The sequence below is a fragment of the Rhipicephalus microplus genome, chromosome 9, assembly GCF_043290135.1.
Source record: "Rhipicephalus microplus isolate Deutch F79 chromosome 9, USDA_Rmic, whole genome shotgun sequence".
NCBI lineage: Eukaryota > Metazoa > Arthropoda > Arachnida > Ixodida > Ixodidae > Rhipicephalus > Rhipicephalus microplus.
The window spans coordinates 63,343,107-63,369,909 of NC_134708.1; the positions used below are offsets into that span (position 1 = coordinate 63,343,107).

A 26,803-nucleotide genomic window follows, 5' to 3' on the forward strand; every position below is an offset into this window, starting at 1 on the left:
TACTCTGAAGTCAATTGACCGTTACATCAATTAAACGCATGATCCAATCATATATGTATCCAGCACAACTTTTAACTTGATAGAGAACCATTCATGTTATAACCGGATCTATAGTTAGACGTCTCTGTGAATATTCGGCGTACCACAAGCAACTCCTCGACCGGGAGTACGTGAACGCGAATAAGGAGCGTCATTCCTCACTCATGCCACTAAAAGATAGCTTCACCTAGAGGTGTGCCCGCCTATAAGTCTGCATTGTCATGGTATGGAATCTAACTTTTTAGAGCAGCAAAGAACTAGCCTTTCATATATGATGCAAAGACTGATTATTGGTTTTTAAAAGTACCACCCACTTTATCATAATCTGAATACAGTATTCCAGACATGTCCAAGCCAACAGCGCCAGCCGGCACAGGTAAGCTGAAAACAATGTATTTCATTTATTTTCTTCCTTTCATTTACGTCAACGTTTCTGACGACCTCTTATATGCATTCATTTAGTAATACGGGGTAGTTTCAACTCTACGGATATTATTCCCTTTGAGCCTACTTTATGACCTATTTCGTTACGACATCTACGAAAGTAAAGCTTGAGGTACACCCTAAGCCACATTTTAAGCCACCTGGACGAGTGCGTGCTGAATACCACTGATCTACTTAAGAAAGAATAAAATCGCAGCTCAAACTCAGCGGGGACATGGCGAGAAAACAGCAGGGGCGTGGAATGTAATCGTATGAATGGTAAACAATGCACTGCGTTTTCGTCACATTGCGATTCATTTCGCGCTGTGGGACCCGCCATGGCGGTCCAGCGGACTTGCATGGTGCTCGACTGCCGAGCCGAATGTTGCGGGGTCGAATCCAGACCACGGCGGCCCCAATGAAATCAAGGCGAATGCTAGATGACCAGGTATTTTAGATTCAGATGCATAGCAAAAAACCACCACGCGGTGAAAAATTCAGGTCTTTCTCCTAAGGCATCACTCATAATGATGTCCTGGTTTGGGGCACATAAAGTTCTCACAATTAATCTTATCTCGCGCTACGGCACTCAACTCCGCGAGTCATGAGCCAGCGCGCCCATGAAAATGCGTTAATAATTCAGCGTTGTTCAATCAGTGGTTTGTAATTGCGAATTTCTGAAAGCCCAAAGCATGTCCATTTGTAAGGCATCACTCACATTTCCGATAGAAAAGATCTGTTGTCGACACTTCCCAATGTGGCTTGTTATCATTTTGTAATCATTTTAGAAAGCAATCGTAGTTTTCAGTATTATTACATTTGGTTGTGGCCTCAGTTGACGGGCTGTTTCATTTTCATAAAATTTTCAGTTTAGGAAAGCGCCTCTTTTCCGGTCACATAAGAGGGTGGGGTGCAAACTCTGGCACCTATACGTATACTTATGAATGAACACTTCCCAACTTCCAACTTTAGTTCGGAGGAGTCTCAGTTTCAGAGGGGGGGGGGGGGGGGGTGCTATGAATTTACGACCTTTCACCTTCTACTTTGATGGGAAACACTGCACACCTCTATAATTTTCAGTATCATTCGTCATAATAGCCCTTCTTTTAATACTCGACAGGTGTTTAAGTGATAACTAATAATAATTGTAATTTTACGTCCTAATTTTATTTTATGACCATCAGGCACGCTGCGTAGGGAAGGGCTTCCAAAATTTTGAACACCTGCGTTTTGTTAACGTTAATTGATTGATTTGTGAGGTTTAACGTCCCAAAACCACCATATGATTATGAAATACGCCGTAGTGGAGGGCTCCGGAAATTTCGACCACCTGGAGTTCTTTATCGTGCACCCAAATCATAGTGCACGGGGGTTTTGTTAACGTGCACTTAAATCTAAGTACATGGGCCTTAGCATTTTACCTCTATCTTAAACGTGGCCGGCATTACTGGGACTGAATCCCGCCATCTTCGGGTCAGCAATATGGCCCCGTAATCACCAGATCCCGATGGTGGCTCCACGCCCATAGGTGAAAATCTACCCCTGAAAAATCAATTCATGTGTGGCTTTGGGTGTTTCTTAGGTCTCAATGTAAATTGTACTTATCGAAACTCTTCTTCTAGTAGGCTACAGATATTCGGAAAACTAGAAAATTTTTCTTTTGTAAATCATCTTTAGTACACAACTTGTCAAAGGGTCGTCGGGCACGTTGGTTTTACAAACCAACAAAATCAAGTTAGTTCAAATAAAGGTGTAGACATAAAGACGAGGCTGAGAAGGACAAGCACCTGTGTACGTCTGGCTCATCCTGCTGTGTCCGTCTTCCTCCTCGCCAATTTTGCTTTGTTATGTTTGACGAATCGAATCAGGGCCGTAACTAGAAAGGGGAGTAGGAGAGGAGGTTCTGACATCCCCCAAAGTTTTTTCATGCCTTCACTTTTCGGATGACACTGAAGTATTTACACGCCTTCGCATGCAGTCGCCACCATGCAGTCACCAAAGTTCCCCGTTCAGCAAGTAAACATCCCAAAAAAAAAAAATCATAGGCACGGCCCTGAATCAAAGCATGCAGTACCTTGAACAATCATCTTTTCTATCGTTTATTTTTTTGCTTAAACGGTTACTTTCCTTCCACAGCCGGAGCCTAGGGAGCGTTGCCATATTCGCCTGACAATATTTCAGCTACAGTGCATTTAATAACTAGGCTATAACTGCCAAGCTATAAATACGATCTCTTCTTACAGCCGCAACGGCGGAAAATAAAAGAAGCCGCTGTTCATAACTAACATGGGAAGTAATAGCTCTTCACAGACGTTTTAGATCAAGTGAAATCAGAGATGCGGTGGGAGTTGTTGCAGAGTTACGACAAATATAATAAGCGCTATTCAATTAGCGGTGTTCAAGATATAATGAAGGCAGCAGAAGTTTTCGGAATTATTTCGGTAAGCAGAGTATAGCCACATAATCAATAGAAGATAAAATTGTGAAGAACAGGACAATACAATTGTGGTACGATAGTATAGCTTTAGTCAACGATAGAGTTGGTACTTTAGTTGGACGGCAGTGACCCTCCACACGCTATACCTGAGGCTATCATCTGTACCAAATTGTCAAACATATGGGGGTTATACCAGAGTCTGGTTATACCAATGCACCAGAAGCGAGAATTTAAAAAAAAATGATACGTCCCCAGCTTTTTTTCATTACTTTAGGAAATCATCACAAGGTAAACTTTTTGCAAAACCATGGTCATGTTTTTTTTCAATAACATACAGAAAATAGTTTACTTTCAAAGAAGTATATTTTAAATAACGTGGCACTCATGTCACCGATCAGGCAAGCGGAAGATTTGCACAGTATTATTGATCTTTTTAGTGGATCGCAATTCTTCAACACTCGGCTTGTTAGGAAAGCGAGCAGTCATGAAGGCACTGCGTCGTCAAGAAGTACCTGCATGTGCCAGTACCGCACCATAGGTATATGTAAACTCTGCACAAATAACGTAATTCAACTCTAAAACAAATGGGAAAAGTCAAAAGAGAAATAGGTAAAAATGAAGATGACTTCCCCGATTCTTTCGGTGAGTGTTCTCTCATGCAGCTTGTCAGCCTGATAAGCACTAGCAACGAGGGTCAACGTCAAATATTCAGGAAGCGAGTGCGGTGTACAGGTGGCATGCACAATACTGCAGTTCCATATTCATGGGAATGACTTGCAAGGAATATTTACTGGCCGCTCTTGCATTTGCGATTCAGCTCAACCTGGTCCGGACAACATAAAGGATGTTAGGATCAGTGGCGCCTTACATTAGGGGCGCAACCACATGATGTTGCCCTGTTTCAGAGACAACAGACTCATTAGCGCAAATAATGTTTCGCTCTTCTTCTGCAGCGTACGATATATAGAAGTGAAATAGAAAATATACAAAATGAAATGGGCAATGTTAAGCACATTATCAAGACATGCAAAATCGCAACTTGTACCTCGATTATCGAATGTTAGCACGTTGATTATTTTGTATATTCTAGTTGATCTGACATCTACTGTAGGTCACATGGAGCATGTGTCAGAGGTAGTCTATACACATGAAATGCTATTTGTGCATCACTTTTTAAAAGTGCATATGAGCTTTGGTTAAGTTGCAAGCTTGAGGTACCACGTTATCCATGTATGTTTTTTTTCTTTTTGCTGATCTCATTAAAAGGGACAGAGGAATGTGCTTTCATGTTCGTCGTTCAAGCAGTTAGTAAGCACAGTATTTCAAAACATTGAAACTGTGCTGGCTCGTATAAGGGAATGCTCTTGATTTTCTGCGTTATTTTACCCATGCCTCGTAATAGAATACACCACACTATGTAATCAACATGTAAATTAAATCTGCGTAATTCTTAAAGATGTGAATATAATACAGAGCTTTTCGACAGGGTGTCTTAAGTTACATACCAAGTAAATGAAAACACAGCTTACCATGTTGTGCGTGCTTTTTAGAAGCGGCTAAACAGTCTGCGGTGCTACCGCCGTCTGCCGGTAAGTACAAAATGACAGAAATCAAGTTCTGAGCATAGACGACTGCAATTTATTGCGCTTGTTAGTATGTTGTTTAAATGCGACTTACTATTTGTAATAGTGTTACCAGTGGGGAAAACAAGTGTATGAAGTTTATGTGCAGGCATCAAAATTTTTAAAGTCAGTGAAATCATAAAAAGGAAGAACCAATCTTTTGCGCTGTGTGTGCGACCTCTCACTTGAAACTAGGAAGTGGTTGCGGATGATTTACAACCTCGTTGACATATTTTGCTAGAAAACTGTTAACCTATCTCTTCTATAAACAGTGTTGATTACTTGAGCAGCGCCATGTACAGCTCGGCAATGACCTTTGACAAAACATTACTGTGAAACCTACTCGCATATTACTCACATATTGCCACTCTGAATTTAAGAGGTGATTTAAAAATAGAAGATACTCGCGTTTGTGTTGGGTGCATGCTGCGCAAATCACCACATTCCTAACCAAACACCGGAGTGGTGGTAATCCAGATAACTTGCCGTCAACTCCTCCACGTAACGCTAACAACTGTGGTCTGTGATTTGTTAAGAAAAATAAAGCCGCTGCTACTGCTACACGTAAAAGTCGGCAATAACGCACTCACATTCGCATGCTTAGGACGTTATGACTGCGGGGAAACGGTAACGAGGGGGCAGGGTTTCTTCACTGTGTCCTGCAGCATTGAAATTGCGAAATTTTAATAATCTTTCCTATGAAAATTAATGACAATTAAGAAAACGATTGCATGTGGTGTAATTACTTTACACAACGTTCACTTTGAAATTAAGGAAAAGGGACACGTGAGAAGTTTGTCAGAATGATTAAACCAGCGTGTGATTCAAGCATAAAGGTCTTACATTGAACACTAGGCACGGACATGGCTCAATGTCAACGATACGTGTATGTTGTCATCTTTCTTATCTAGTTGAGCTGGCATGACAACCTATCCGGGTCGGTTCAGATTTCTCAGATGATAATTTTATCATGTGTCTCACTGATACTATTCGGGCCAATTCAGCGGGGCCTACCGTTGGTACAACTTTTTTTGTTGTTCAGACGGTTATTAAATCGGAAGTTTACATGGCATGTGCCGTTCTCTGGTACTTTTTTCTACAGACGGACTAAAGGGAAACAATGCATCAGTTTAAATGGATGAATATTACTCTGAATGTTCTGTAGTCTTATAGCTTTGATCACCCAAGAGTAAACAAAGTTCAAGTCTTTTAAAAAAAATTTGAGCCGAAACCTTCTCGCGTGACGTCTCCTATTAACAAGTGCATTTTTTTTTACACTTAGGCGTCATTGGCTTAACCAGACTCGTTCAGCTTTTGTATTTGTACTTGTTGTGCATATTTTTTTACTTGTCCAATAGAATTTCGATTACCGGAACCCTCGCGGCATTGTCCTTTTATAGTTAGAAATCGAAATGAAAAGGCTGCCATTCGATGAGTAGCAATGGCAAAAGCCAGTATAGCAGTAGAGAACAAAAATTTTGGAATCACTGAAAATAAAAAAAATATTTCTCCTCATTATGGCAAAGAATGAAATTTCCTGAAACTTCGTATGTGAAGCCTGCGGCCACTTAAGAGCACTTCATTTTTACGGACTACGAACAAAGTAGCTCGCAGTATACGTCGTCAAACTTTATGACGTCATAGTGATCAGCATGGTCCAAGGTTACGTCTCCCCCCGCATTTTCTTTATGTGCACTTTCTCACTTAGCAAGCCTCTTCTCGTAGTGAGCATGGTCATTCGACCTTGAGATAAAGCGGTGAAGGATTCACCTTCAATTGGGATCTCGTCGTGTGCCCAGTGATGACGGCTCTCATTTTGGACGGCCGTGAGACGTATACAGTGACGCGATGAGCAATATTGACCTAGTTCCGCATCAACAATGAAATTCGCCCGCTGCCTGACGATGCGGCGAGCGAGGGCTGCCGTTTAGTCGACGACGTAGTTCCATAGTTCAAAACTACGCCTTTGACGCACCTACGTATAAGCTGGAGCTGCCACCAGCGGGCGACTGCCACGCTCACCGCATCATGGCCACGTCCCGAGGCCATGCACTGCGAGAATTCCCGTAAGTGTGAAACAGACTGTACACTGTCGTCCTTTATGAAAGGGAACTCACGAGCGCGTGGCCTGCGCTCTGCGGCGTCTGCCTACAGCACCATCAACCGGCAAGTGAAGAACGCACGTTCGATTTTGGCGTCTTCTATGGACAAGCAAGATAACGAGTCATGGCCGGTAGACAAGATCAGCTAGATTACGTTCCCTCACCGCTTTGCGCGGCGAGCGATATCGGGCAGTTACTGCAGCCTGCGCCGTGGTCGCACACAACCTTTTATATGTTGGCAGCGGTCTACGCACTGCTGGCCCAAGCAGAGAGGGAGTGCGATCTAGCAGCGCTTGTGTACCGGCCATAACTCTTTTTTTTTTTGGCAACAGATGACGCTGAAAGCGAGCGTGTTTTATTTTGCTGTCGGTTGATGGTGCTGTAGGCAGCCACCACGGAGCGCTGGCCACGCGTTCTCGTGTTCCCTTTCATAACAGACGACAGTGTACAAAGAACGAGCTCGTCATTCTCTCGCGGCATTTTTCGTCTTTTCGGCGCAATTCATGACGCCTGTTCACGTGACGTCATGCAAGAAATAGGTTTCCTGGTTGGTCGACTTACGAGGAATATTGGTTGTGAATTGTTTTCTACCCTGTCAGGCCATGCAGTGGCTCATCCACTTTGCCTTGTCTCGCATCACTATAATGCGTGATCAATTGACCTAACAGCGCTTCGTGCGTTTTCGAGTGCGAAAATGGAGGTAAAGGCGTGTAGCCGAAAAACGAGAAATCATGATATGCTCAAAGATAGGTGCTGACTTCGCACCTGGAACTTCGTACGTGGAATAAGTGGCGAGGACAATATATCGCTTGCAACAAAAGTAGTAAAGGCGAGAAAAAAAGTCTCTCTCGTCTTTGAATTTGAAGTGAGTTAGGGGCGCTTTGACCGTGGTCTGGCAGCAGGAAATCATTGTGCGTTCCCGAAAGGCCACTTGAGTAGCGGAGCCAGCAGCCAGTTGCACAATAATAATGATTGTTGTGGTTTAACGTACCAAAATCACCATGAGATCATGAAAGACGCCGCAGTGGAGAGCTCTGCGAATTTCTACCACCTGGGGTTGTTTAACGCGTGCTTAAGCGAATGGGCTTCAGGCATTTTGGCCTCCATCCAAAATTCAGCCGCCGCGGTTGAGATTCGATCCCGCGACCTGCAGGACAGCAGGCGAGTGCCTTAGCTACTAGACCACCGTGGCGAATCTGGTTGCACAAGATAGAAACGGTTCTGTGCATTGGGTCTATTGCCGGCATACAGCAAAAAAAGTAAGGGCATCAAGGCACTTTCCACGTTTAGCGAGTAACTTTCAAAGTTTTTCGTTAGAAATTTACGGCATAAGATAGCAAAATATACTACAAAGTCGTACATATATAGGAACTCACCGTTAGAGGAATCTGCAATGCAAGTGAAAAGAGTAGACGCCGTACGATGTACAATGTACTATCGTGAGCAATATGAGCTTGCACGCGCGATCACATGGCCAAGTAGCCTCAAAACCAAGATAACTTGTTACGCGGATGGCGCTGCCGAAACCGGATGGGAAATGAGAGGTGCTATTCCACTGTCTGTTTGCACTCTCGCTTCGTTATAGCGTTGCGGGCAAATGGCAGATGATTGCGTGCAATCTTTCGCTAGCGGTGATAGCACGAACGAAAATCCACGAAGTGAAAGACGTGTATCAAAATGCGCATCCAACGCCATATACATATAATGCAGGTATGACACCATGTCAGCCTACGACACACCCGATATCTCGGCAGCTACATCAGTAATTGGGTGCGGCTGTGCGTGTTAGGCGAGTTCATGTCACCGCTGGCAGCCACTAACGTGCCATAAGCCACCGTTTTTCAGCAACGATGCCTCGACGCGAGTGTCAACAGATACCAGAAGCGTGCCGCCCTTTCCACTTTGCTTCCAACAATGGCCGCTGCGAATAAGCCTATGTAAGTTGATTGATATGTGGGGTTCAACGTCCCAAAACCACCATATGATTACGAGAGACGCCGTAGTGGAGTGCTCCGGAAATTTCGACCACCTGGGGTTCTTTAACGTGCGCCCGAATCTGGGCACACGGGCTTACAACATTTTCGCCTCCGTCGGAAATGCAGCCGCCGCAGCCGGGATTTGATACCGTGACCTGCGGGTCAGAAGCCGGGTACCTATAGACCACAGCGGCGGGGCTCAGCCGATGTATGTTTCGAGGCTACGCGCCGCGCGCTCGCGTGCTCGACCTCATGTTTGCTCGCGATAGTACATACAGTATACAATGCGTTCATGATCATCACTATATTTCATCAATAACTCAGTCATGCCAACACTGCTACATTTTAACTACTATTGCTGAAATGCATAACTATGATGGGCACCACAACAAATTCTGCACGTATTGTACCATGGCTGCTCAAGGCATATTAATTGCTGATCATTCTGTGTATATGGAACCTGTGATTCGTAGTACACATATTTGCCTAGCATGGCCTAGTCTTCGTTCTTTTGGCTCCATGTGACATGAATCTGCTTTGCTGCAACAGAAAGTTCAGCAAATGTTCAGCAGTTGCTCTTGACCGCCTTAACCTTTCAGACCCACCTAATCAGATTGAGTGACGACGATCACAGTGATCCGTCATTCTATTCGAAACAACAAAAACACAACAATAAACAAAGCCATGAGTGAGTTCGAAGCCCGCAAGCACGAAGACTAGGCGAATTTGTGCACATCCCATCATTCCCATTGTCGTTGAACGATCTTAGCGGCAGAGTCTCCTCTACAGTAAATCTCGGGAAACTCTATGGCCATAACCCTTTCCTGGTACTATATTTGGTCCTTTTCTAAATAATGATATTGTTCCACATCTGCGAATAGCTGCCACTTGTGCTCCCACGTACAACGCAGATTACACAGTGATGTGCTTGACCAAGCTATGCTGAAACTGCAGATTGCGCTCTTAATAATGCTCCTACCCATGTTCTCGTCCGTGTTCCTTAGAAAAACACGTACAAGAACCTCGAAACCGAATTTAAACTCTTCCTTTCCAACAGGCATGGCTTTGAACAATTTAGCATGTTTCTTTTATATATGCGTCTTCGTTGTCGTTGTATTCTGCAAGTTTCGTGCAGTATCACTGCCGATTCGAAAAATGAACCCATGACAATTTTCTAATCAAAAGGTGTTACTATAGTCAGAGTGCTTTGTGTGCGATAATTTCTCCTTGCTCTTCAGCTCCTGACGCAGCACGGCCATCTGTAATTGGTGAGTAGACGCAGTAATCTGTTTACCGCAGCACTGAATCCAATAACGCCCTGTAACGGCTATATATCTTCCTGCCGGTTTCAATGGATTCCCAACGGCCAAACCCAATTACAAAGGTGCGGTTTTTAACTCTTCGGAATCACGCAATGAACTGAATCTTCATACTTTTATGAGCCACAAAACCTGACGAGTGCGTTCCGTACGTAAACTGCACAATGAGCACGCGAGCTACATCTCTGAATTTTTAGTTACAGCGCGATGTCGACGAAGGAAGCCGGAAGGGACTCAGATGAACGCTGACTCGCAACTGAAGTTTTATTTGAAGAAGGCAAGAACGTGAAAGCAACCAAAACAAAAAAAAATAATAAGGAAGCGCTTCAACATTGTGCAGAAGTGTTAAAAAAGCAAACAAGACGTTACATAGCGTATTAGCTAACGGTACATGTGCTGAAAGATATTTGAACTCTTTGTCCATGAGATACATCAATGTTTCATTGATGGATGCTGCATCAATTCCTTTAATATAGAAGGCTTCTATCATTTCCATTGTTATCTGCGATCTATGTTTAGACAAAATCTCTGTATCGGCAAGAACACAGGAACGGCCACACGGGCTGCAGTGCAATGCCAGAAGCGAACCGTTAGGATTCTTGAGCGAATTTCTGTGCTCGTGTTTCCCGCTCTCGTGCTGTAACCAAAAATGCATCTGTATCAACTAGCCCAACTTTCTGTACTATTGTAACTATTTCTTTGTTCAAAGGGTTTTCATCTATCACAGCTGCGTATATCAGAAGCAATTGTGTGGTGTGTTTTTTGTTTCATCTAAGATGTTTCTCGCAGTGCTTTGAATAGCTCATGGTTTTTAGCTTAATCATCCACATCTGATTTCACTTTAGGAAATTTGCAAGAAGCGCGAGAACCTCACGTTTTTCTTGCAATGCTCTTGGTTTTCAACCGCATCGTTTGCATGAAGTCGACGTCTGCTGGTTGAGTTAGAAACCAAGGTTGTCCTGTTTGATGCAAGAACGTTTAATTGCGCCCTGGAAAGCAAATATTGTCAAGGGCTAAGTAGATGCCTGAGTATGACGACGACGAAGTGCTGAACGTGACCGTGCTCGGACTGCAGCAGCGTTGTAGGCATTAGCTCGCCAGTATATTCGCCAGTACGCATTTGCTCGCCAGTGTATACTTTATTCCCCGTGGCATCATTGCTGGAGGTGCTGGGTACCACTCGCTATACAGCCCAATGAGCTGGATCTTCGCAGCGGACGGCGCATTGCAGCTACCACGATGACTGACCAGGCTACTCAATGTCAACAAGATCCGTCAGCCCCGCAGCCGATCGTTGTGGTGCAACCTCGTGACCCAGGCCCATTCAACGGCACAAGTGGCATAGACGTCGATGACTGGCTGGTTCTATATGAGCGCGTCAGCAGCAGCAACCATTGGGATCCGACGCTTGTGTTGGCGAACATCATCTTCTACTTGCATGGCACGGCAAAACTCTTGTACGAGGCACATCAAGAAGAGTTGACTAGCTGGGACGTCTGTAAGCAGAAATTGCGCTATCTATTTGGGAAACCCATCGGACGTCAAGTGGCCGCAAACAAAGAGCTTGCGACTCGTGCCCAGACATCCACAGAGCCGTACATCGCGTACATCCAGGACGTGTTGGCTTTGTGCCGCAAGGTCGACAAGGACATGCTCGACGAGGACAAAGTCGGACACATCCGGAAAGGAATTGCCGATGACGCCTTCAATTTTCTCCTGTGCAAGGACTGCTCAACAGTGGAGTTGGTCATCGAAGCATGTCGTCGCTTCGGACAGGCAAAAAGTAGGCGCATAGTTCACCGATTTGACCGCCTTCCCAACACGGCGGCTCCGTCCTCTTGCGAAGATTTTCCCACATTACATCAACCACCAGCGCCAGAAAACGTCACCAGAATAGTCCGTCGGCAACTCGAGGCTATGGCTCCCGCTATGTCTAGCGTCAGCGCGCCAGGACACAACCTCGATGCTGTTTCAATGATACAGACCATGGTTTGCCAAGAGATCGCGAATATAAGAATTTCGCCACCTCATCAAAATGCCCCTGCTACTTCCAGCTCGGCTCCAGTCGTTGCGGCTACCACGCCGAACCACACGTTCGCGCCACGACGAAACCCAGCTGAATGGCGCACTCATGATGATCGGCCCATATGTTTCACGTGCCATCGAATAGGACACATCGCTCGCCATTGCCGCAGCCGTTGGACCTCATCACCTCGACCGAGCTTCTATGATTGGCGGCCTCACTCTGAACGTGCACCTTATGCCCCGTCCTACCGTGCTGAGACAGGTGCAGAGCATAATCCAGAACGTCGGACCAGCCGCTCGCCATCGCCCGTGCGTCGTCAGTCCCGCTCGCCCCAACCCCGCCGTTCTCGGTCTCCCTATGACCGTCGCTCGGAAAACTAGCCGGTGCAGCCCCCGGAGGTGACGCTGCATACACAACTCGGACAGCAAATCCTTTGATTACTGCCGACCAGTGGTGCAACCTTCTTACAATTTTGGTTGATGGTTTACCTGTAACTGCTCTTATTTATACCAGTGCACAGATATCTGTGATGAGCTCAGACCTCCGCCGCCACCTCCAAAAAGTTCTGACACCTGCGATTGCACCTACCGTTCGTACAGCGGATGGGAGTACTCCTGCTGTGCTTGGAATGTGCACTGCGTGATTCACGATTTCTGAGCATCGAACTTCAGTTCTGTTCGCTGTACTGGAAAATTGCCCTCATGACCTCATCCTTGGACTCGACTTTCTGACTTCACACGCTGCGCTCATTGACTGTTCCAAAGGTCTTCTTCGGCTCGAACTACCATCCTTCTCAGAGACCGTCTCTACCAGCCCACCTCGTCTACGCTCTGTCGATTTCCTCAGACTTCCGCCGCAAGCCGCAGTCCAAGTCCAACTCTCCCCATATCCTCCAGTACCCGATGTTGATTATGTTGCTGCCCCAATTTCTGACGTGGCCATGACACGCAATGTTGCACTCCCCAACACGGTGGTTACCGTTAAGGACAACTGAACTTCATTTCCCGTCCTCAATTTCGGCTTCTTAGCGCAAGTTATTCCTCGCGGCATATCACTTGCGCATCTTACACCACTGGTCGACCACACAGTTTCCACCCTAACCACCGATTCGCCACCCAATTTTTCATCAACGTCGCTCTCGTCACGTTCCTGTTCCGACCTTTTCCAAGCCAATGCTATCTGACAAGCTCACCTCTGAACAAGTCTCTGCTTTCTGCCGTGTGCTTGCTTCTTCTCAGGACATCTTTGACTTCGGCGACCGTAATTTGGGCCAGACATCCGTGGTAACCCATCGCATCGACACCGGTGACACTCGACCCATTCGCCGACGACCCTACCGTGTGTAAGCCCCGGAGCGTGCTATTATACAACGAGAAGTCAATAAAATGCTTGATAAGGGCATAATCGAACCCTCATCTAGTCCCTGGTCCTCACCCGTTGTACTTGTTAAAAAGAAGGACAATAGCTGGAGATTCTGTGTTTATTACCGCCATCTCAACCATATTAACAAGAAAGATGTCTATCCCCTACCGCGCATAGATGATGCACTCAATTGCTTGCACGGTGCCAAATATTTCTCTTCAATAGACCTTCGCTCAGGCTACTGGCAGATCGTTGTGGACGACAAAGACAGAGAGAAGACGGCCTTCGTGACTCCTGATGGACTTTATCAGTTCAAGATGATGCCTTTTGGATTATGCAATGCCCCTGCGACATTTGAGCGCATGATGGACTCTCTCCTTCGAGGCATGAAGTGGTCCATCTGCCTCTGCTATCTTGACGACGTTATTGTTTTTTCGACTACTTTCGACGACCATCTTACCCGTCTGTCCACAGTGCTTCATGTTTTTCGACGTGCCAACTTGCAACTTAACTCGTTCAAATGCCGCTTTAGGCAATGCCAAATCTGCGTACTCGGCCATCTTGTTAACGCTTCGGGCGTTCAACCATACCCTGCGAAAATCCGAGCAGTTCGCGACTTCCCCACACCCCGCTCAGCCAAGGACGTCCAAAGTTTTCTGGGACTGTGCTCCTATTTCCGTCGTTTTGTCGAGAAGTTTGCTGAAGTAGCCCGTCCTCTAACCTGCCTCCTCAAAACGGATGTCGATTTCACCTGGGGCCAACAGCAAGCAAACGCCTTCTCGTCGCTCGTTGACATTCTCACCAATCCACCAGTCCTAGCACACTTCGACCTATCTGCCGCCACGGAGCTTCGTACTGACGCCAGTGGCCACGGCATAGGCGCAGTGCTGGCGCGGCGGCAACAAGGCCGCGTCGTCGCGTATGCAAGCCGACTGTTGTCACGCTTGGAACAAAATTATTCCATCACACAACGCGAGTGCTTAGCTCTCGTCTGAGCCATTGCGAAATTCCGACCGCACCTGTATGGCCGACCATTCTCAGTTATTAGGGACCACCATGCGCTTTGCTGGCTCTCCTCACTCAAGGACCTACGGGACGCCTTGGTCGCTGGGCGCTGCGCTTACAAGAGTACACTTTTTCCGTATCCTATAAATCCGGACAACTTCACAAGGATGCCGACTGCTTGTCCCGTTACCCAGTCGATCCCCCTGACACGAGGGAAGATGAACAAGAGGCCCTCGTTCTTTCAATTACCGACTTCACCGACATAGCTGCTGAACAACGACGCGACCCCTCTTTGCGTGCTATTATCAATGGTCTGCACTCTCCCCAATTTGACCACTCCTTACAACTGTTCGTTCTTCCCAACGACATCATGGGTCACCAGCGTGACCTATGAGATAGCCCCACTCCATACCACGTCAGTACCAGCTTCAGTCCCGACCGATATAGTGCACGTCTCACGGCTTAAACCTTACTACTCACGCCTCGAGAAATGATCGCACCGGGACGGTGCTTCTGCCGCCGGCGGGTAATGTCACGGGCTATGTAGATGCCTGAGGATGATGACGACGAAGTGCTGAACGTGAACGTGCTCGGACTGCAGCAGCGTCGTACGCATTAGCTCGCCAGTATATTCGCCAGTACGCATTTGCTCGCCAGTGTATACTTTATTCCCCGTAACATCATTGGTGATTTCTAAACCATGCCTTCTGGCATTTGCAAGTACCCCACGACTGGCCTTCAGATAGGCAAGTCTCCGCTTTACCACCCTTCGCCAAGTTCATGTGTCCAGTAATAACACTTATTCATCCCTCTTCTTCTTTATAAGAAACAGGACAAAATACTCTGTAATTACAGTCAATTCGCTATTCATCCCTTTTTTTCTTTGTAAACAACAGGACAAAATATTCTGTAGTTACAGTCAACAATTAAGTGGCTTTCAGCCAAAAGGCCTCCTCAGCCACCTTTGGTAATCGTTTAGCGATGCATGGGCAGCATGACTTCACCTCTGTCACAATATTGAACACCACATGGAAATACCCAATGAACGGCCCAGTGGTGCAGTATTGGGTGTAATGGATGAAGTCATAAAGTGAATGTTAACATAGTTGTGTCTATCTTCGGCACTGCAGGCATAATCTACGCGTACTCGAAGTCAGAAGTGGAGAAGCTTATCAAGTTTTAATTATCAACGAAAGATAGTTGTCAATAGTAGCCTAATGATAGTTCTCTTGGGGTACTTGAAGCGTATATTTCTTATCTGTGTAGCTACATGTAATTTTAAATATTTTTGTTTTTATTGTTTCGTTGGTCCTGCTAGTCCTGTTTTAAATTTGTGTCCTCCTCTTGCGAAACATCCATGACGAGATTGCAGTGTTTTTAAATAAACATATAAGATAAAACTAAAGCCTAATAATGTGAGCATGTATTAGTAGTCAAGATTGCGTAATATTTGTGACACGCAACATTTATATAATCTTGACATCCTATAGCCTCTCGGGTCAAGTATTTATTGGGCTGTCTCACATTATACCTGGCGATTGACTGTGCATCTATTTTTGTCTTTTGCAGCTACTGGCCCCGTAATGCGACGACCATCCATGCTGGGTAAGTAGGCAATTCTAAAAGCACGTTTCGCAGTGGTCGTAATTCGCCTTTGATCTTTGCTCTCCATAACGCAAGCTTCACGCACGCCGACTAGTTTTTCTAACGACGAAAAAGAAAGCATGACCGCAAGTACTTCACATTTATCACAAAATTTTGTGGAGCAAAGCATTTGTGTCGAGCGATATATTCCCGGTGTCTGTCACGAAGAACTTGTCACCAATGTCAGTTTGCACAAAGGCGGCAACCATAAGATGCCAACCGAAAATACAGCACATAAGAGCAATGTTTTCTTCCCTTCTCATACTCACAGCGTGGTTTCGACACGTAAAAGGCGAGAAGTCATTAGTCTCTGCTGACGGTTAAAGTCCCAACGACACGCACACACTGAGGCGCGTCAAGACGTATCACGTAGACTTGGCGTTGCTTCACGTTACGCGTAAACAAGCTTGCCGTTCTCCTCGACTGACGCTTAGCATCGCGTGTTGGCGAGTTCTAGCACGTACGTTTGGCTGGGGCTTAACGACATCAAACGTTGGATAAGAGGAGCGCCCACTGGCAACCGGTAAATACACCTTTGTTAATGGCACCGATGCTCCTGTGATACCATCGATAAGTATTCCTAGCATCGTTTAACGTAGCCGTGACGTAGCCCTTAAAACCTGTGAGCAATTTTGTACAGACGCTCAGACTCTCGGGCGATAGCTTTCGGCCATTGAAGAGCTGATATAGATGGCGTTCTTTACACTCTCGCACTAAGGCTTACAGAAACCCTGTAGACGAAAGTGCTCTATGCCGGGATCCACCAAGACTTCAGTGACGCATTTCCGTCATGGAAATGACGTTTAAACGCACCTAATATTGAGCCGAGTGTATAGGAGGTTGAACATAAAAAAAATTGAATGACTATTGAATGAATTGAATAACGCGGTATTCGATTCGGTACTCGAAACAGTACATATTCGAAAATATTCAATGCCCGGTATACTTTTTCAAAAGATTTCGAATAATCTGCACCGAAGGCAGAACCCAACACAACGAAATTTTTGAACAGCTTAAAGTCGTTCTTCTTGTTTTGATTCGTAGTGTCATCTGCGCGCAGCCCAAGTTTTTGTGATACCATCGACATTATATTGATTGCCCAATGAACGTGAAATCTCATTACTTGTAAAATCCCATTACTGCTCACTTTTTACTGTGCTGATGCTGCATCGCATTATTCAGTTTTCATCTGGTATAACTTCTTGCAGCTTCAAGACTAAGCACAGATGCGAGTGTCACGTTGGCGTAAATTGTTCAAGTAGATGTAGATTTAAACGCCGATTGTTACATGCTTCCAATGCACATGGCATGTTGTGACGACAACTTGGTCTGCTTCATTACACCTTTACATTACATCTGCCCTGTTTGGTTAATAATCGTTTAGTTTTTGTGTGCCAATTTTCTTTAAAATCAAACGAAAGTCTCGCATTGACAACGTCAGTGAATGCTGTATTTAAGCTTACTGCTACGAGATATTACGAAGGTTGGATACGGGCTTGCCCTAACTTTAGTATTTGTAGTGTTTTGGGCTGATCAAAAATAACTGGAATGGTCTTTCGTGAAAGTTTACGCATATTCGTTTTAAATAGGATGCTGTGGTGTTCTGAGACAGTTTTCAAAGTGGTCTGCTTACTAATAAATTATTCAAACAGCATTCGATTACTATTTGTATTCGATTCAGTGTCATCACTATTGCACTAGTCTTCGCATTGGTTCCTATTCTTGGATTGGACTATTCGCACAATTACACCAATTTATCAGTTATCACCGTGGCCTGCGTAAGGGCTGCGGATTTCATTGCGTCACAACTGATTTCGAAGGAGAGAAACCACGTCAGAGAAAGCGACATGATGATCCAACCGATACGATGGGACGCGCATGCGCAGCGCAGGAGGCGTCTTAACACCAGATAACGCGTCGATGCCAGGCGATCCCATGGTTCGCACACTTTCGCTCAGGCATGTGCATGTATATTGATATATTTAGCTTCAACCCAGTGCTTCATTGTGCCAATGCATGTTCTTGTATATTTTTTTGCGTTTTGTTGTGATATCTTTTTGTTACATATATAACGATTTTTTTGTAAAAATTGATTATTGCTCGGATTTTCAAATGTTTGCATAATTGTTTATTAGTCTATTCTCATTTTGCCTGGTCTTGAAAGACCGCAGTATGTCTTGAATAAAAATAAAAAAATTAAATAAAAATAGGTCTATTGTTATCGGTGTCGCTCGTTCCACCTGACCAGCAGCCATCCACGAAATATGGCTACCTGCGCAAGCGGTGAAAGCCCAGTCTACAACCAGTATAGCGAATATTCGCAGCTCCAAGTGAATCTTCAGGAAAACCGCCACTAAGCGCACCTGCGAGGAGACACGCCTTGTGGTGGTGCCGGCTCCAAATGAAGCTTCGCTTGCGCTACCCGCTGTGAATGGCATCTGCATAAATTTGTTCAATGCGTTCGCACTGTGGCTAAACTATAACTGCATTGGTACTTGACGAAAAATATGACAGATGCGTTCTTCGCGAGGTTTTATGTTGCAGAATTTGGTTAAACTATTTAACGAGGCTCGCGAAATGCTCGCCTTCCTAGAGTCTGTGACCAGAAAGGGCAATACCTCAATGTCTGCGACATTTAGTAGACATTCTTTGTCAGTTGACCGATTCATGTACTCGGTGCTCTTACAATTGATGACGAATCTAACTTCCTACCTTAACAACTTGCAGCATTGTACGGTGGACCGCCGCAACTTTCCGGTGAGTATGTATTTATTATTTTTTATACTTATTACATAGTTAACAGGGAAATCAGCATCCATACAAAAATACCGCTAAGATATTCAGACCTGACAACACCTAAGCTATACATAGCGGCGTTTACAAGGCGTTTACGCTTATCAAGTGAGTACTTATGAACATGTTTGATGTTGGGAATGTTTAGTCTAAAAACAAGTGTAAATAGTAATACACCAGTTAGCATTCCTAATGAACTTTGGCTAATAGGACAGCTGGACATGTATAACTTGTGCTGCAGAGCTTAGTTTGTCATTTTAACTCGCTTACTAAACATTCATTTGAACGTTCGCGCTGCTTACATTCATACACGTTCTGGCCCATGGCTTTCCAGGAATGTACAGCGCACGGCAAGGGCTTTCAGGTAAACTTTACAGTGGTACTTTTTACAATTATTCATGGTCATCTACAGATGATTATAGGCAGAATAGTACGGGACGTGGCACGTACTGATATCATCAAAAGGTTTTTATGCCGGTAATTGAGACCATTTTAGAAAATTGAATATTTATGTGAAGTACTGCTTTGAACCGAAGGCTAAATACCGATGAATACTCCGCTGGAATATTCAAGTTTCAGAACGGGTGTTAGTCAACGGCTCAATACAGCTGAATATAAGTACAAAACACGCGCGTATATTGAGAATAGCATGACAAACTTTTTTAACGCATGGAGTCAGTACCTTTGAGCACTTCGAGCATGACCATGAGTATTCTAGACAAGACTTTCACTGCATGTTTGTTTAATAGTGCTTCTGTCGTGTGGCCCTCTGTGCAATCCTATGGTTTTAACTCGCCTAGTAAACCTCATATTCAGTATTCACGCTGGCCTACAACCTCACAGGTAAGTACAGTGCACGGCCAGCGCTGTCAGGTAAATGCGTATTCGGTACTTTTTACACTTCATCGTCATCTACTGATCATGGCTCGCGAAAGGTATACGTGACATGGTGCATGCTCAGAACATAGAAAAGCTTTTGCGTTAACAATAAAAACCATTTTGGAACATCATATGTATCGTGAAATTTTTTTCAGGCCCTATATAGGCTCAACAATATGAAGACGTCCTATGATTGCTAAAGTTTGCCATATCGTAGCATACTTAATTTCAAAAAAAAGTCCGAGCTTATAATAGTGAAGTTCTTGGAAGAAAAGACGCCATTATTCATGCGGTACATAAAAGCTAGTGCAAAAACAGCCTTTTAAAGCACTTATCAGCTTTGATAATCCATGCTTTTTGAATACAAAGCGTTTGCATCCAGCGACCATGCATAGGCACTTCAAATGCAGCTATAAATATTCATTGCGAACAGTCATGACCTCGCTGTACTGTACGTTCAAGGGGTCCTGCAGCCCCGTTCCGAATAATTATCGAATGTCTTCATTAAAAGAGTTTGTCACCTCACGTATCTATGTCCGCAGAAATGTTGAAATCCGTTCGTTATGTCAAGCTCAGAGTGTATTCACGTTATGCTATAGCGGAACCTCATTAAAGAAAAAAAGCTGAGATAGACAATCTGCAATTCACCGTAAAATATCCCGGTTATAACAGCACCGTAAACTTTATGATCATTTTTCATGGTGAATTCTTTCAGTCACCGCTTTATCTTCCGCCATCGCGATCACACACATAAACTGCCAGTCTTCCGATTATTCGCATTCAGTTTTGCACCGGTCTGTTCAATTACCGAATGGAACGCAATAATTACCGCCAGACATTGCTACGGGACACAGCATTAGCGCATTTCAAGATCTTATTCACCACACGTTGCTACGTAATGTTAGTATGTGAATTTCTGTATTCACGTAATTGATAGTTTTCTCGAAGAAAACCAAAGGCGTCAGGTCAGGCCTAAAAGTGAGAGTATACACCTGAGTGAGGCCTGATCTCTGTAGTATCGGTGCTGGGCAATCTATATAATAAAACTATTAAAAAACAGCTATTATAGGCACTAATCACAGGATCAAGTAACAAACATATTAACATGAGTAATATTAGTAAAATAAACAGCATAAGTGACGGAAGTAGCATAAGGAACAATGGAACACATTATTCAGCCTGCAGCCGCACTGACAGCAACGAGATACAAGAACGACAATGTGCGACACATCTAACGAAATTTGCAGACTTCTCTTCGATACACACCTGGAGTGATTCGTTTATTTTATCAAACAGTTGTTTCTATATGCACTTAAGAGCCAAAAAATGTAAACCTCAAGGATCACTTCTCGTTCTGGTCTGAGGTAGTTGATTACAGGTGGATTGCAGTTTGCGGTCGTTTGAAGACAGCTACACTCCAAATTTGTCCAGTTTTCTTTATTTTCATAAACATATAAAGTGAGAGCTTCCATGAGCAAAGAAGACTTGGTGGAGCTAGCTTACACCTAATTTTACAAACAAATGGGACATTATCGGAAGGGGTGCGTTCCACAGCACGAACGGCCCTTGAACTTGAATTTTCTTTTTCTTGTCCTCCGCGTGGCTTTGCTGATGATTTCAGATGCCGTTTCACGTTTGTTGTCCGCTTGAAAATGAATGTTTCGACATTGTTTCACTCCTTTGATTTTGTACTGTTAAAATGCATAACATGAAACCGATGTCTTCCTGTAACCACCCCCCCCCCCTTTTTTTTTCGCAATGACCTTGTGATAAGGGTTTTTGGTTTTTAAATAAAAATCAAATAAAAATAGGGACGCGAAGTCCACTTTCAGTGTAATAGTGAGCGAATGCGTGGGCAGGTGGCGGCATCCTGCGGCGTCCGTGGTTACTATGAAGCTCACAATGCCTGAATAGATGTTATAAAGCTTTTCATAAATCATCAAGTCAGTCAATGGTCATCGACTCTGTGCTTGCGCCGCGGTGATTTGCGTTTATGGCATAATTTGTAGAGAGAAGAGCGAGCGATTCCAATCTGGCTTTGAGAAATACTTCAGTTACAGGTCGCGTGCTGCGCCATAACGTTTGGCTCACACGTTCCCCAGTGTCGACCAACGACTGAGAGCGTGACAACGCTGTATAAGTGTTGCAGGCCACTTCAGCACTGTTCCTGACGTGTGGCCCTTTCTATATGTCATCGCAATCTTTCATTCGTGCACTGAACGATTTATTGGATATCCTTGTTTCTCATAATAAAACATCTGGTCTATGAAATTGCAGGAGTGTACAGCGCACGACCAGCCTTTTCAGTTTCGCATATTACCATATTTCGATCGTTGCAGGCAGGAGGCATGTGACGTGGTGGATCATACTGAGAACATAAAAAAAACATTTACATTAATGATGAAGACCATTTTACGGAACGAAACTTTTTTTGAAAGTCCAGCGTAATATGAAAAAGCGGAATGACAATGGGGACCCAGTATGAAAATAAAATAAATAGGTAATAATAATTAATATTCTTATTAAATAATAATAAATAATAAAGCTTGACAATGGCTTACCAGATTTTTAACAAATCAGGAGATAGCTGAATATCTGATTAGAAATAACAAAAGAAAAACATCAGCATTGGAATGACACAAAAAACAGCAAGTAGAAAGAGAATATGTAAAGGGATAAAGTCAGCCGTCATAAGCATCTAGAAACGAAATTTAACCGTTTTCTGTAGTGACAAATGCTCTACGATTCCGCACTCACGAAGTTTAATTGGTATACTAGCTAACACGGAAGTCGCACTGATTTGAGGACACAGTCTATAGAGCAGGAAAAAATTCCCCGGCATTCTTGGTTATTAGCTTAAATAACAGTCTGCAAATTTTTCGCTCTTCTCAATCATGGGAATTCAAACGAATTTGAGGAATCGTAACAGACATGAATAATGGGCGTTTAAGGAAGGTTAATTAACTTTTTTTTTCTACAGAAGAAGGAAGCAAGTGCGAAGACAATAACATGACCACCTACCCGCAGGACAGCGACGCCGTCATACACTCCGAGTTGAAAAGAAGCCTCTTCCATTCATTCACTCGGCCAAATTATCACTCCTAAAACTATGTGATGCCCCTTTTCTAAAGCAACAAGACAACTTCCTACATAAAATTTGCCCGACTATCAAATTCTTTTCAAAAGGTTTGGTAGCATAGGAGTGCATATGCCCTGGTTTACCAAGTGTCCATTTGTTCAATTGTATCTTAGTTCATTATTGTTATAGGTACCAATGTGGCTTTGTCTGGTGCACAAGGTAAGTTCGCCTAATAATCATTTCTGCGTTGTTGTTGTTTTGGAAAAGTACGTCGACTTCATATTAACGTAATATTGACCTTAGTTGCAAACTATTTGTGGCGTCAAAGCATATAACTTCACCTACTTCACGCGCATTATAAAGCTTTGATATTGAATTTACTAAATGTGAATGATGAAATATTGGTTTTAATTAGTCCGGAGCCGTTATTGGAAATGATTGAAGCGACGACGACTGTTTCGCAAAAACTGCACCGCGAGAAGTTCGCTGATAAATTTCTGCCTTTCGTCGTTCCTCGCTTGCTACACTTGTGTAATCTTAAATTTGATAATATGACGTTTCTGCTGCGAAATTTTGAGTGGCTAACGGTGAGCTAGATTCATTTATTTAATTACCTAATACTGCAGGCCCTAAGGGAGGCCCAAGCAAGGGGAAAATGAACAAGGAAATGCATTTCAAACAACACGAAACGCGTAGAATTGTTATAAGATGTCAATAATACACAATAAGCAAAAGTAACATTATTAAATATAAAAAACAAACACGAAAAGAAGGAAGGAGCAAACGTACAATTTTTATGCATGGCTTTGGAGACGTGCTGGCAAAAACTTGAAAAACCGTTGTTTGTGCTCGTTTTTAGGCGGTGACCCTCGGCGTCAGTCCATTGTGTGTAAGTGCATTCTTTGTCGTAAGAATAAAGGGAACTTGTTCCCGTGACTTCAACGGCTTGCAAACCATATGGATGTGTCATGTTGCCTGTTTACTTTTTAAAGGGACTCTGCAACTTCTTTAAAATACTTATTCAAAAAATCTCTATTGGAATTAATGCTTCCCGAATCGATTGCCGTAAAAATACAATCCGCCAAGTGCGAGCGGCGTCACCTGATATACGGAAGAAGGGTAAACTTAAGAGCTCGTTTGCTTAGTCAGAAACAATAATAATGAGGACTGACTGACAATTATACCACGGAAAGTGTATGGGATAATACTAGAAGTAATTCTAAGGGAAAATGTGAAGAACGAAAAGTGGATGCAAGACAGTAAAAGTGCAAGACAGTAAAACTGAAGCTGTTTCATAATAATTTGACGGGCAAGAGGGAGCCACTTCCAGCTGTTTTTGAAATTAAAGTGCACGTTTTTTGCCGCGTGATGCGCTTTAGTGTACCGTGCGCATGTTCGCAGGGGCCTCAGCTACCAGTAGGCAGCGTTTTCTGACCATTTTCAAGAAGTGTGTCAGAGCCCCGTTAACCACATGCTCTTTCTAACTAGCTAGTGAGTGCCTTGGTGTCGCACCAGGGTTGCATTTAGTTAATTAGGTTGACATTGTTTGGGAGGATGGAGAGCAAACAGTCGTCAATCGATGTCTCTGTTTTTAAAAAAGCAAGAAAAAAAACCCAAGTTGTCGCGTTGGCATGGGAAATGAAACGACTGTGCTATTGCACGCTCAAGAAAGCCTCACTCTTTGTGTATCTGCATTTGTTTTGCAGTGTTGGATTCGAGGCCGATTTCTGCGTTTGGTAAGTTTATGTTTACGTTTAGACTCATCCGATACCTTTTACGCAAAATTTGAAAAAGCGTCTTAATCATCGGCACACGATAGCTAGAATTTCCCACATGTGACATTTGATTATTGAGCCTTCGTGCGTTAAACACTTCTTAGGGCGAGCAAAAACCAATGTAAACTTTCCTTATTTTTGTTGCAATGATAGCGGTTTTAATTCAAGTCGGGCATGTAAAGGTTCACATCGTTAATAATGCGATATAGTGCCAGGCGATACGCATGCACAAGATTTTAACATGGTATTTATCATCATCACATTGATTATGATTAGAGAAGACTTGTGAGAGGCGGCGACAACTCATCCAACTTCGTCGAAATTGGCTGAACACAACAGACGAGCTCATTAAACACACGACGTTTCGGGCATAGCAGCGATTTAGCAAGCTTGTGATAGGGGTACATTGACAAGATCTGGCTGCGCACACACAGAAAATTCATCATTATTCTTCCCTTCAGCTTCTTGTTGTGGCACTCGTGCCTCGGCGTTCATGTACCTAGGTGATTCGTTGGTTTCATAATGTTTTTTTGGTAAAGCACTGGCGAAGAGCATCCCAGAGGCCACGTAGAAAGAAGCGCGTAGTTGAGATACGCTCCGCGAGGTGGCGCAATGGCGAAAGCTACTCACGAGAAAACGGTCTGTGCGTTTGATCAACTCATTCAGCCGTAGGTAGGCATGAGTATGGCTATCCAGCTACCCGTTAGGCGAGAAAGCGGCAAAGCTTTATCGTTCCCACATCTTGATGGCGTAAAGCCCGAGAGATAAAATGGTTCACATCGTAAAAAAAACAAAAAAAACAGCGCGGGTACACGGGACAAAAATTTTCGGTGTGCCTTTCTTGTCCCATATACCCTTGCTGCTTTTTTACGCCATCGGTGATGATGAAGCCTTCAACAAGCTGGAGTTGTTACCCCTTTAAAGTGCTTACATGCTTCACGAAAGTTCCCAATTGTCAAAAAATAAATGCAGTTGAGGCTATGACTTGCTTATCACAATGCCACGCCTTTGTTCCCAGAGTTTCAGGCACTTCAAATGAAAAGTAAACAGCTTTTGGAATGAAGCATCAGGGGCCTTCGGCCACAATTATTAGAAAAAAAAAACCTGCGTGACCTGCCCTGCTCTTTAAGCAAAAACGTGATGATTCCGGACATTTGTCACATGGCGCTAATTTGCTGGCCCGAAGGTCACGGGTTCGATCCCGGCTGCGTCGGCTGTTTTACGGCGGAGGCGAAGTGGGAGGCGCCCGTGTACAGTGCGACATCAACACACGTTAAAGAACACTAGACAGTAGAAATTTCTGGAGCCCTCTACTACGGCACCCTCCTAACTACATCGTGTTTTTTTTTTGGGGGGGGGGGGGGTCAGTAAAACCCTGTATGTTATTGAATTTAATTTATGTTCGACACCTTTGCGGGTATGACCAAGCAAAAAAAAGATGCCTTGAGCAACTTAGAGGAACCTGCCACTTCTTACAGTGAGAAGTTTCACAGTGGTTGAAAAGGAGTACTATTGAAGTACTGCAACTCTTGAACAAACGTACTACAGTGATTGAACAGAAGTATTATTATTATTATTATAGACAAGTCGGGGACAAGCGTTTGAGCAGAGGATAGGAAAGAATGATGTAATGATGTACTTTGAGTGCCGCGGGAAGGTGATCTAGCGCAAACATCAAATATTTTTTATCTTGCAACAGGTGCACCACAGTTTCCGGAGGAAGAACAAGGTTAGTTGGAGAATACAGTTTTCATTTTGTATACTGGTGGCAATATGATTGTATGCCTTTTCACTGCTTAGATTACATGTTTACTTAATACTTCTCGTTTTGAGCATGTGAGGCCATTTTCTTTTATGTTATAAAAACAAATATGATGCTATGACTACACCCTGCACCGGAAATGGTGACGTCATATCCGTAGAAGAGAGTTCCCGTGTTAGTGTTATCTCGCGCATTAAGTGACAAAATTCGGTTGTTCCTAACAAAGTAACAATCATGCGCACACTGTGAGGCTGGCGGTAGTCATTTTGGCCTTTGAAAGCGAAAGTTGTGGGCCAAAGACAGCCCAAGCTCTTTTCCTACTGATTCTGTCCTTTCAGCGTGAATAACTTTGCAGTATACTACTGAACCATACTTTAACAAGGCTTTGCAACTACTTGTACTCAGTACCGATCTCACATAGGGCACAGGCAAGGAACATTGAAGGTCCTCTATTTACTTCTCGGTGTGAACAAGAAAATTTTTCTGACGTATCTCAATTTGAGAACTTTGAAAACGTGAAGTCTAAAATTAGGTATTGATTCTGAGGTTAAAAGAGTGTG

At 43.9% G+C, this 26,803-nt stretch overlaps 1 protein-coding gene across 1 annotated transcript in view; it reads left to right on the forward strand.

Moving 5' to 3' along the window:
* The first annotated feature begins 380 nt into the window (after nt 1-380).
* The window catches only part of LOC142771355 (uncharacterized), a 66,027-nt gene continuing 39,604 nt past the window's right edge, over nt 381-26,803 (forward strand). The window contains exons 1-10 of the mRNA XM_075872831.1: nt 381-415; nt 4,450-4,488; nt 9,838-9,867; nt 15,881-15,916; nt 18,683-18,712; nt 19,083-19,112; nt 22,896-22,925; nt 23,566-23,595; nt 24,413-24,442; nt 26,181-26,210. Of these exons, the coding sequence (XP_075728946.1) occupies nt 385-415; nt 4,450-4,488; nt 9,838-9,867; nt 15,881-15,916; nt 18,683-18,712; nt 19,083-19,112; nt 22,896-22,925; nt 23,566-23,595; nt 24,413-24,442; nt 26,181-26,210 (316 nt within the window). The 5' untranslated portion in view covers nt 381-384. The remainder of the gene's footprint in view (nt 416-4,449; nt 4,489-9,837; nt 9,868-15,880; nt 15,917-18,682; nt 18,713-19,082; nt 19,113-22,895; nt 22,926-23,565; nt 23,596-24,412; nt 24,443-26,180; nt 26,211-26,803) is intronic.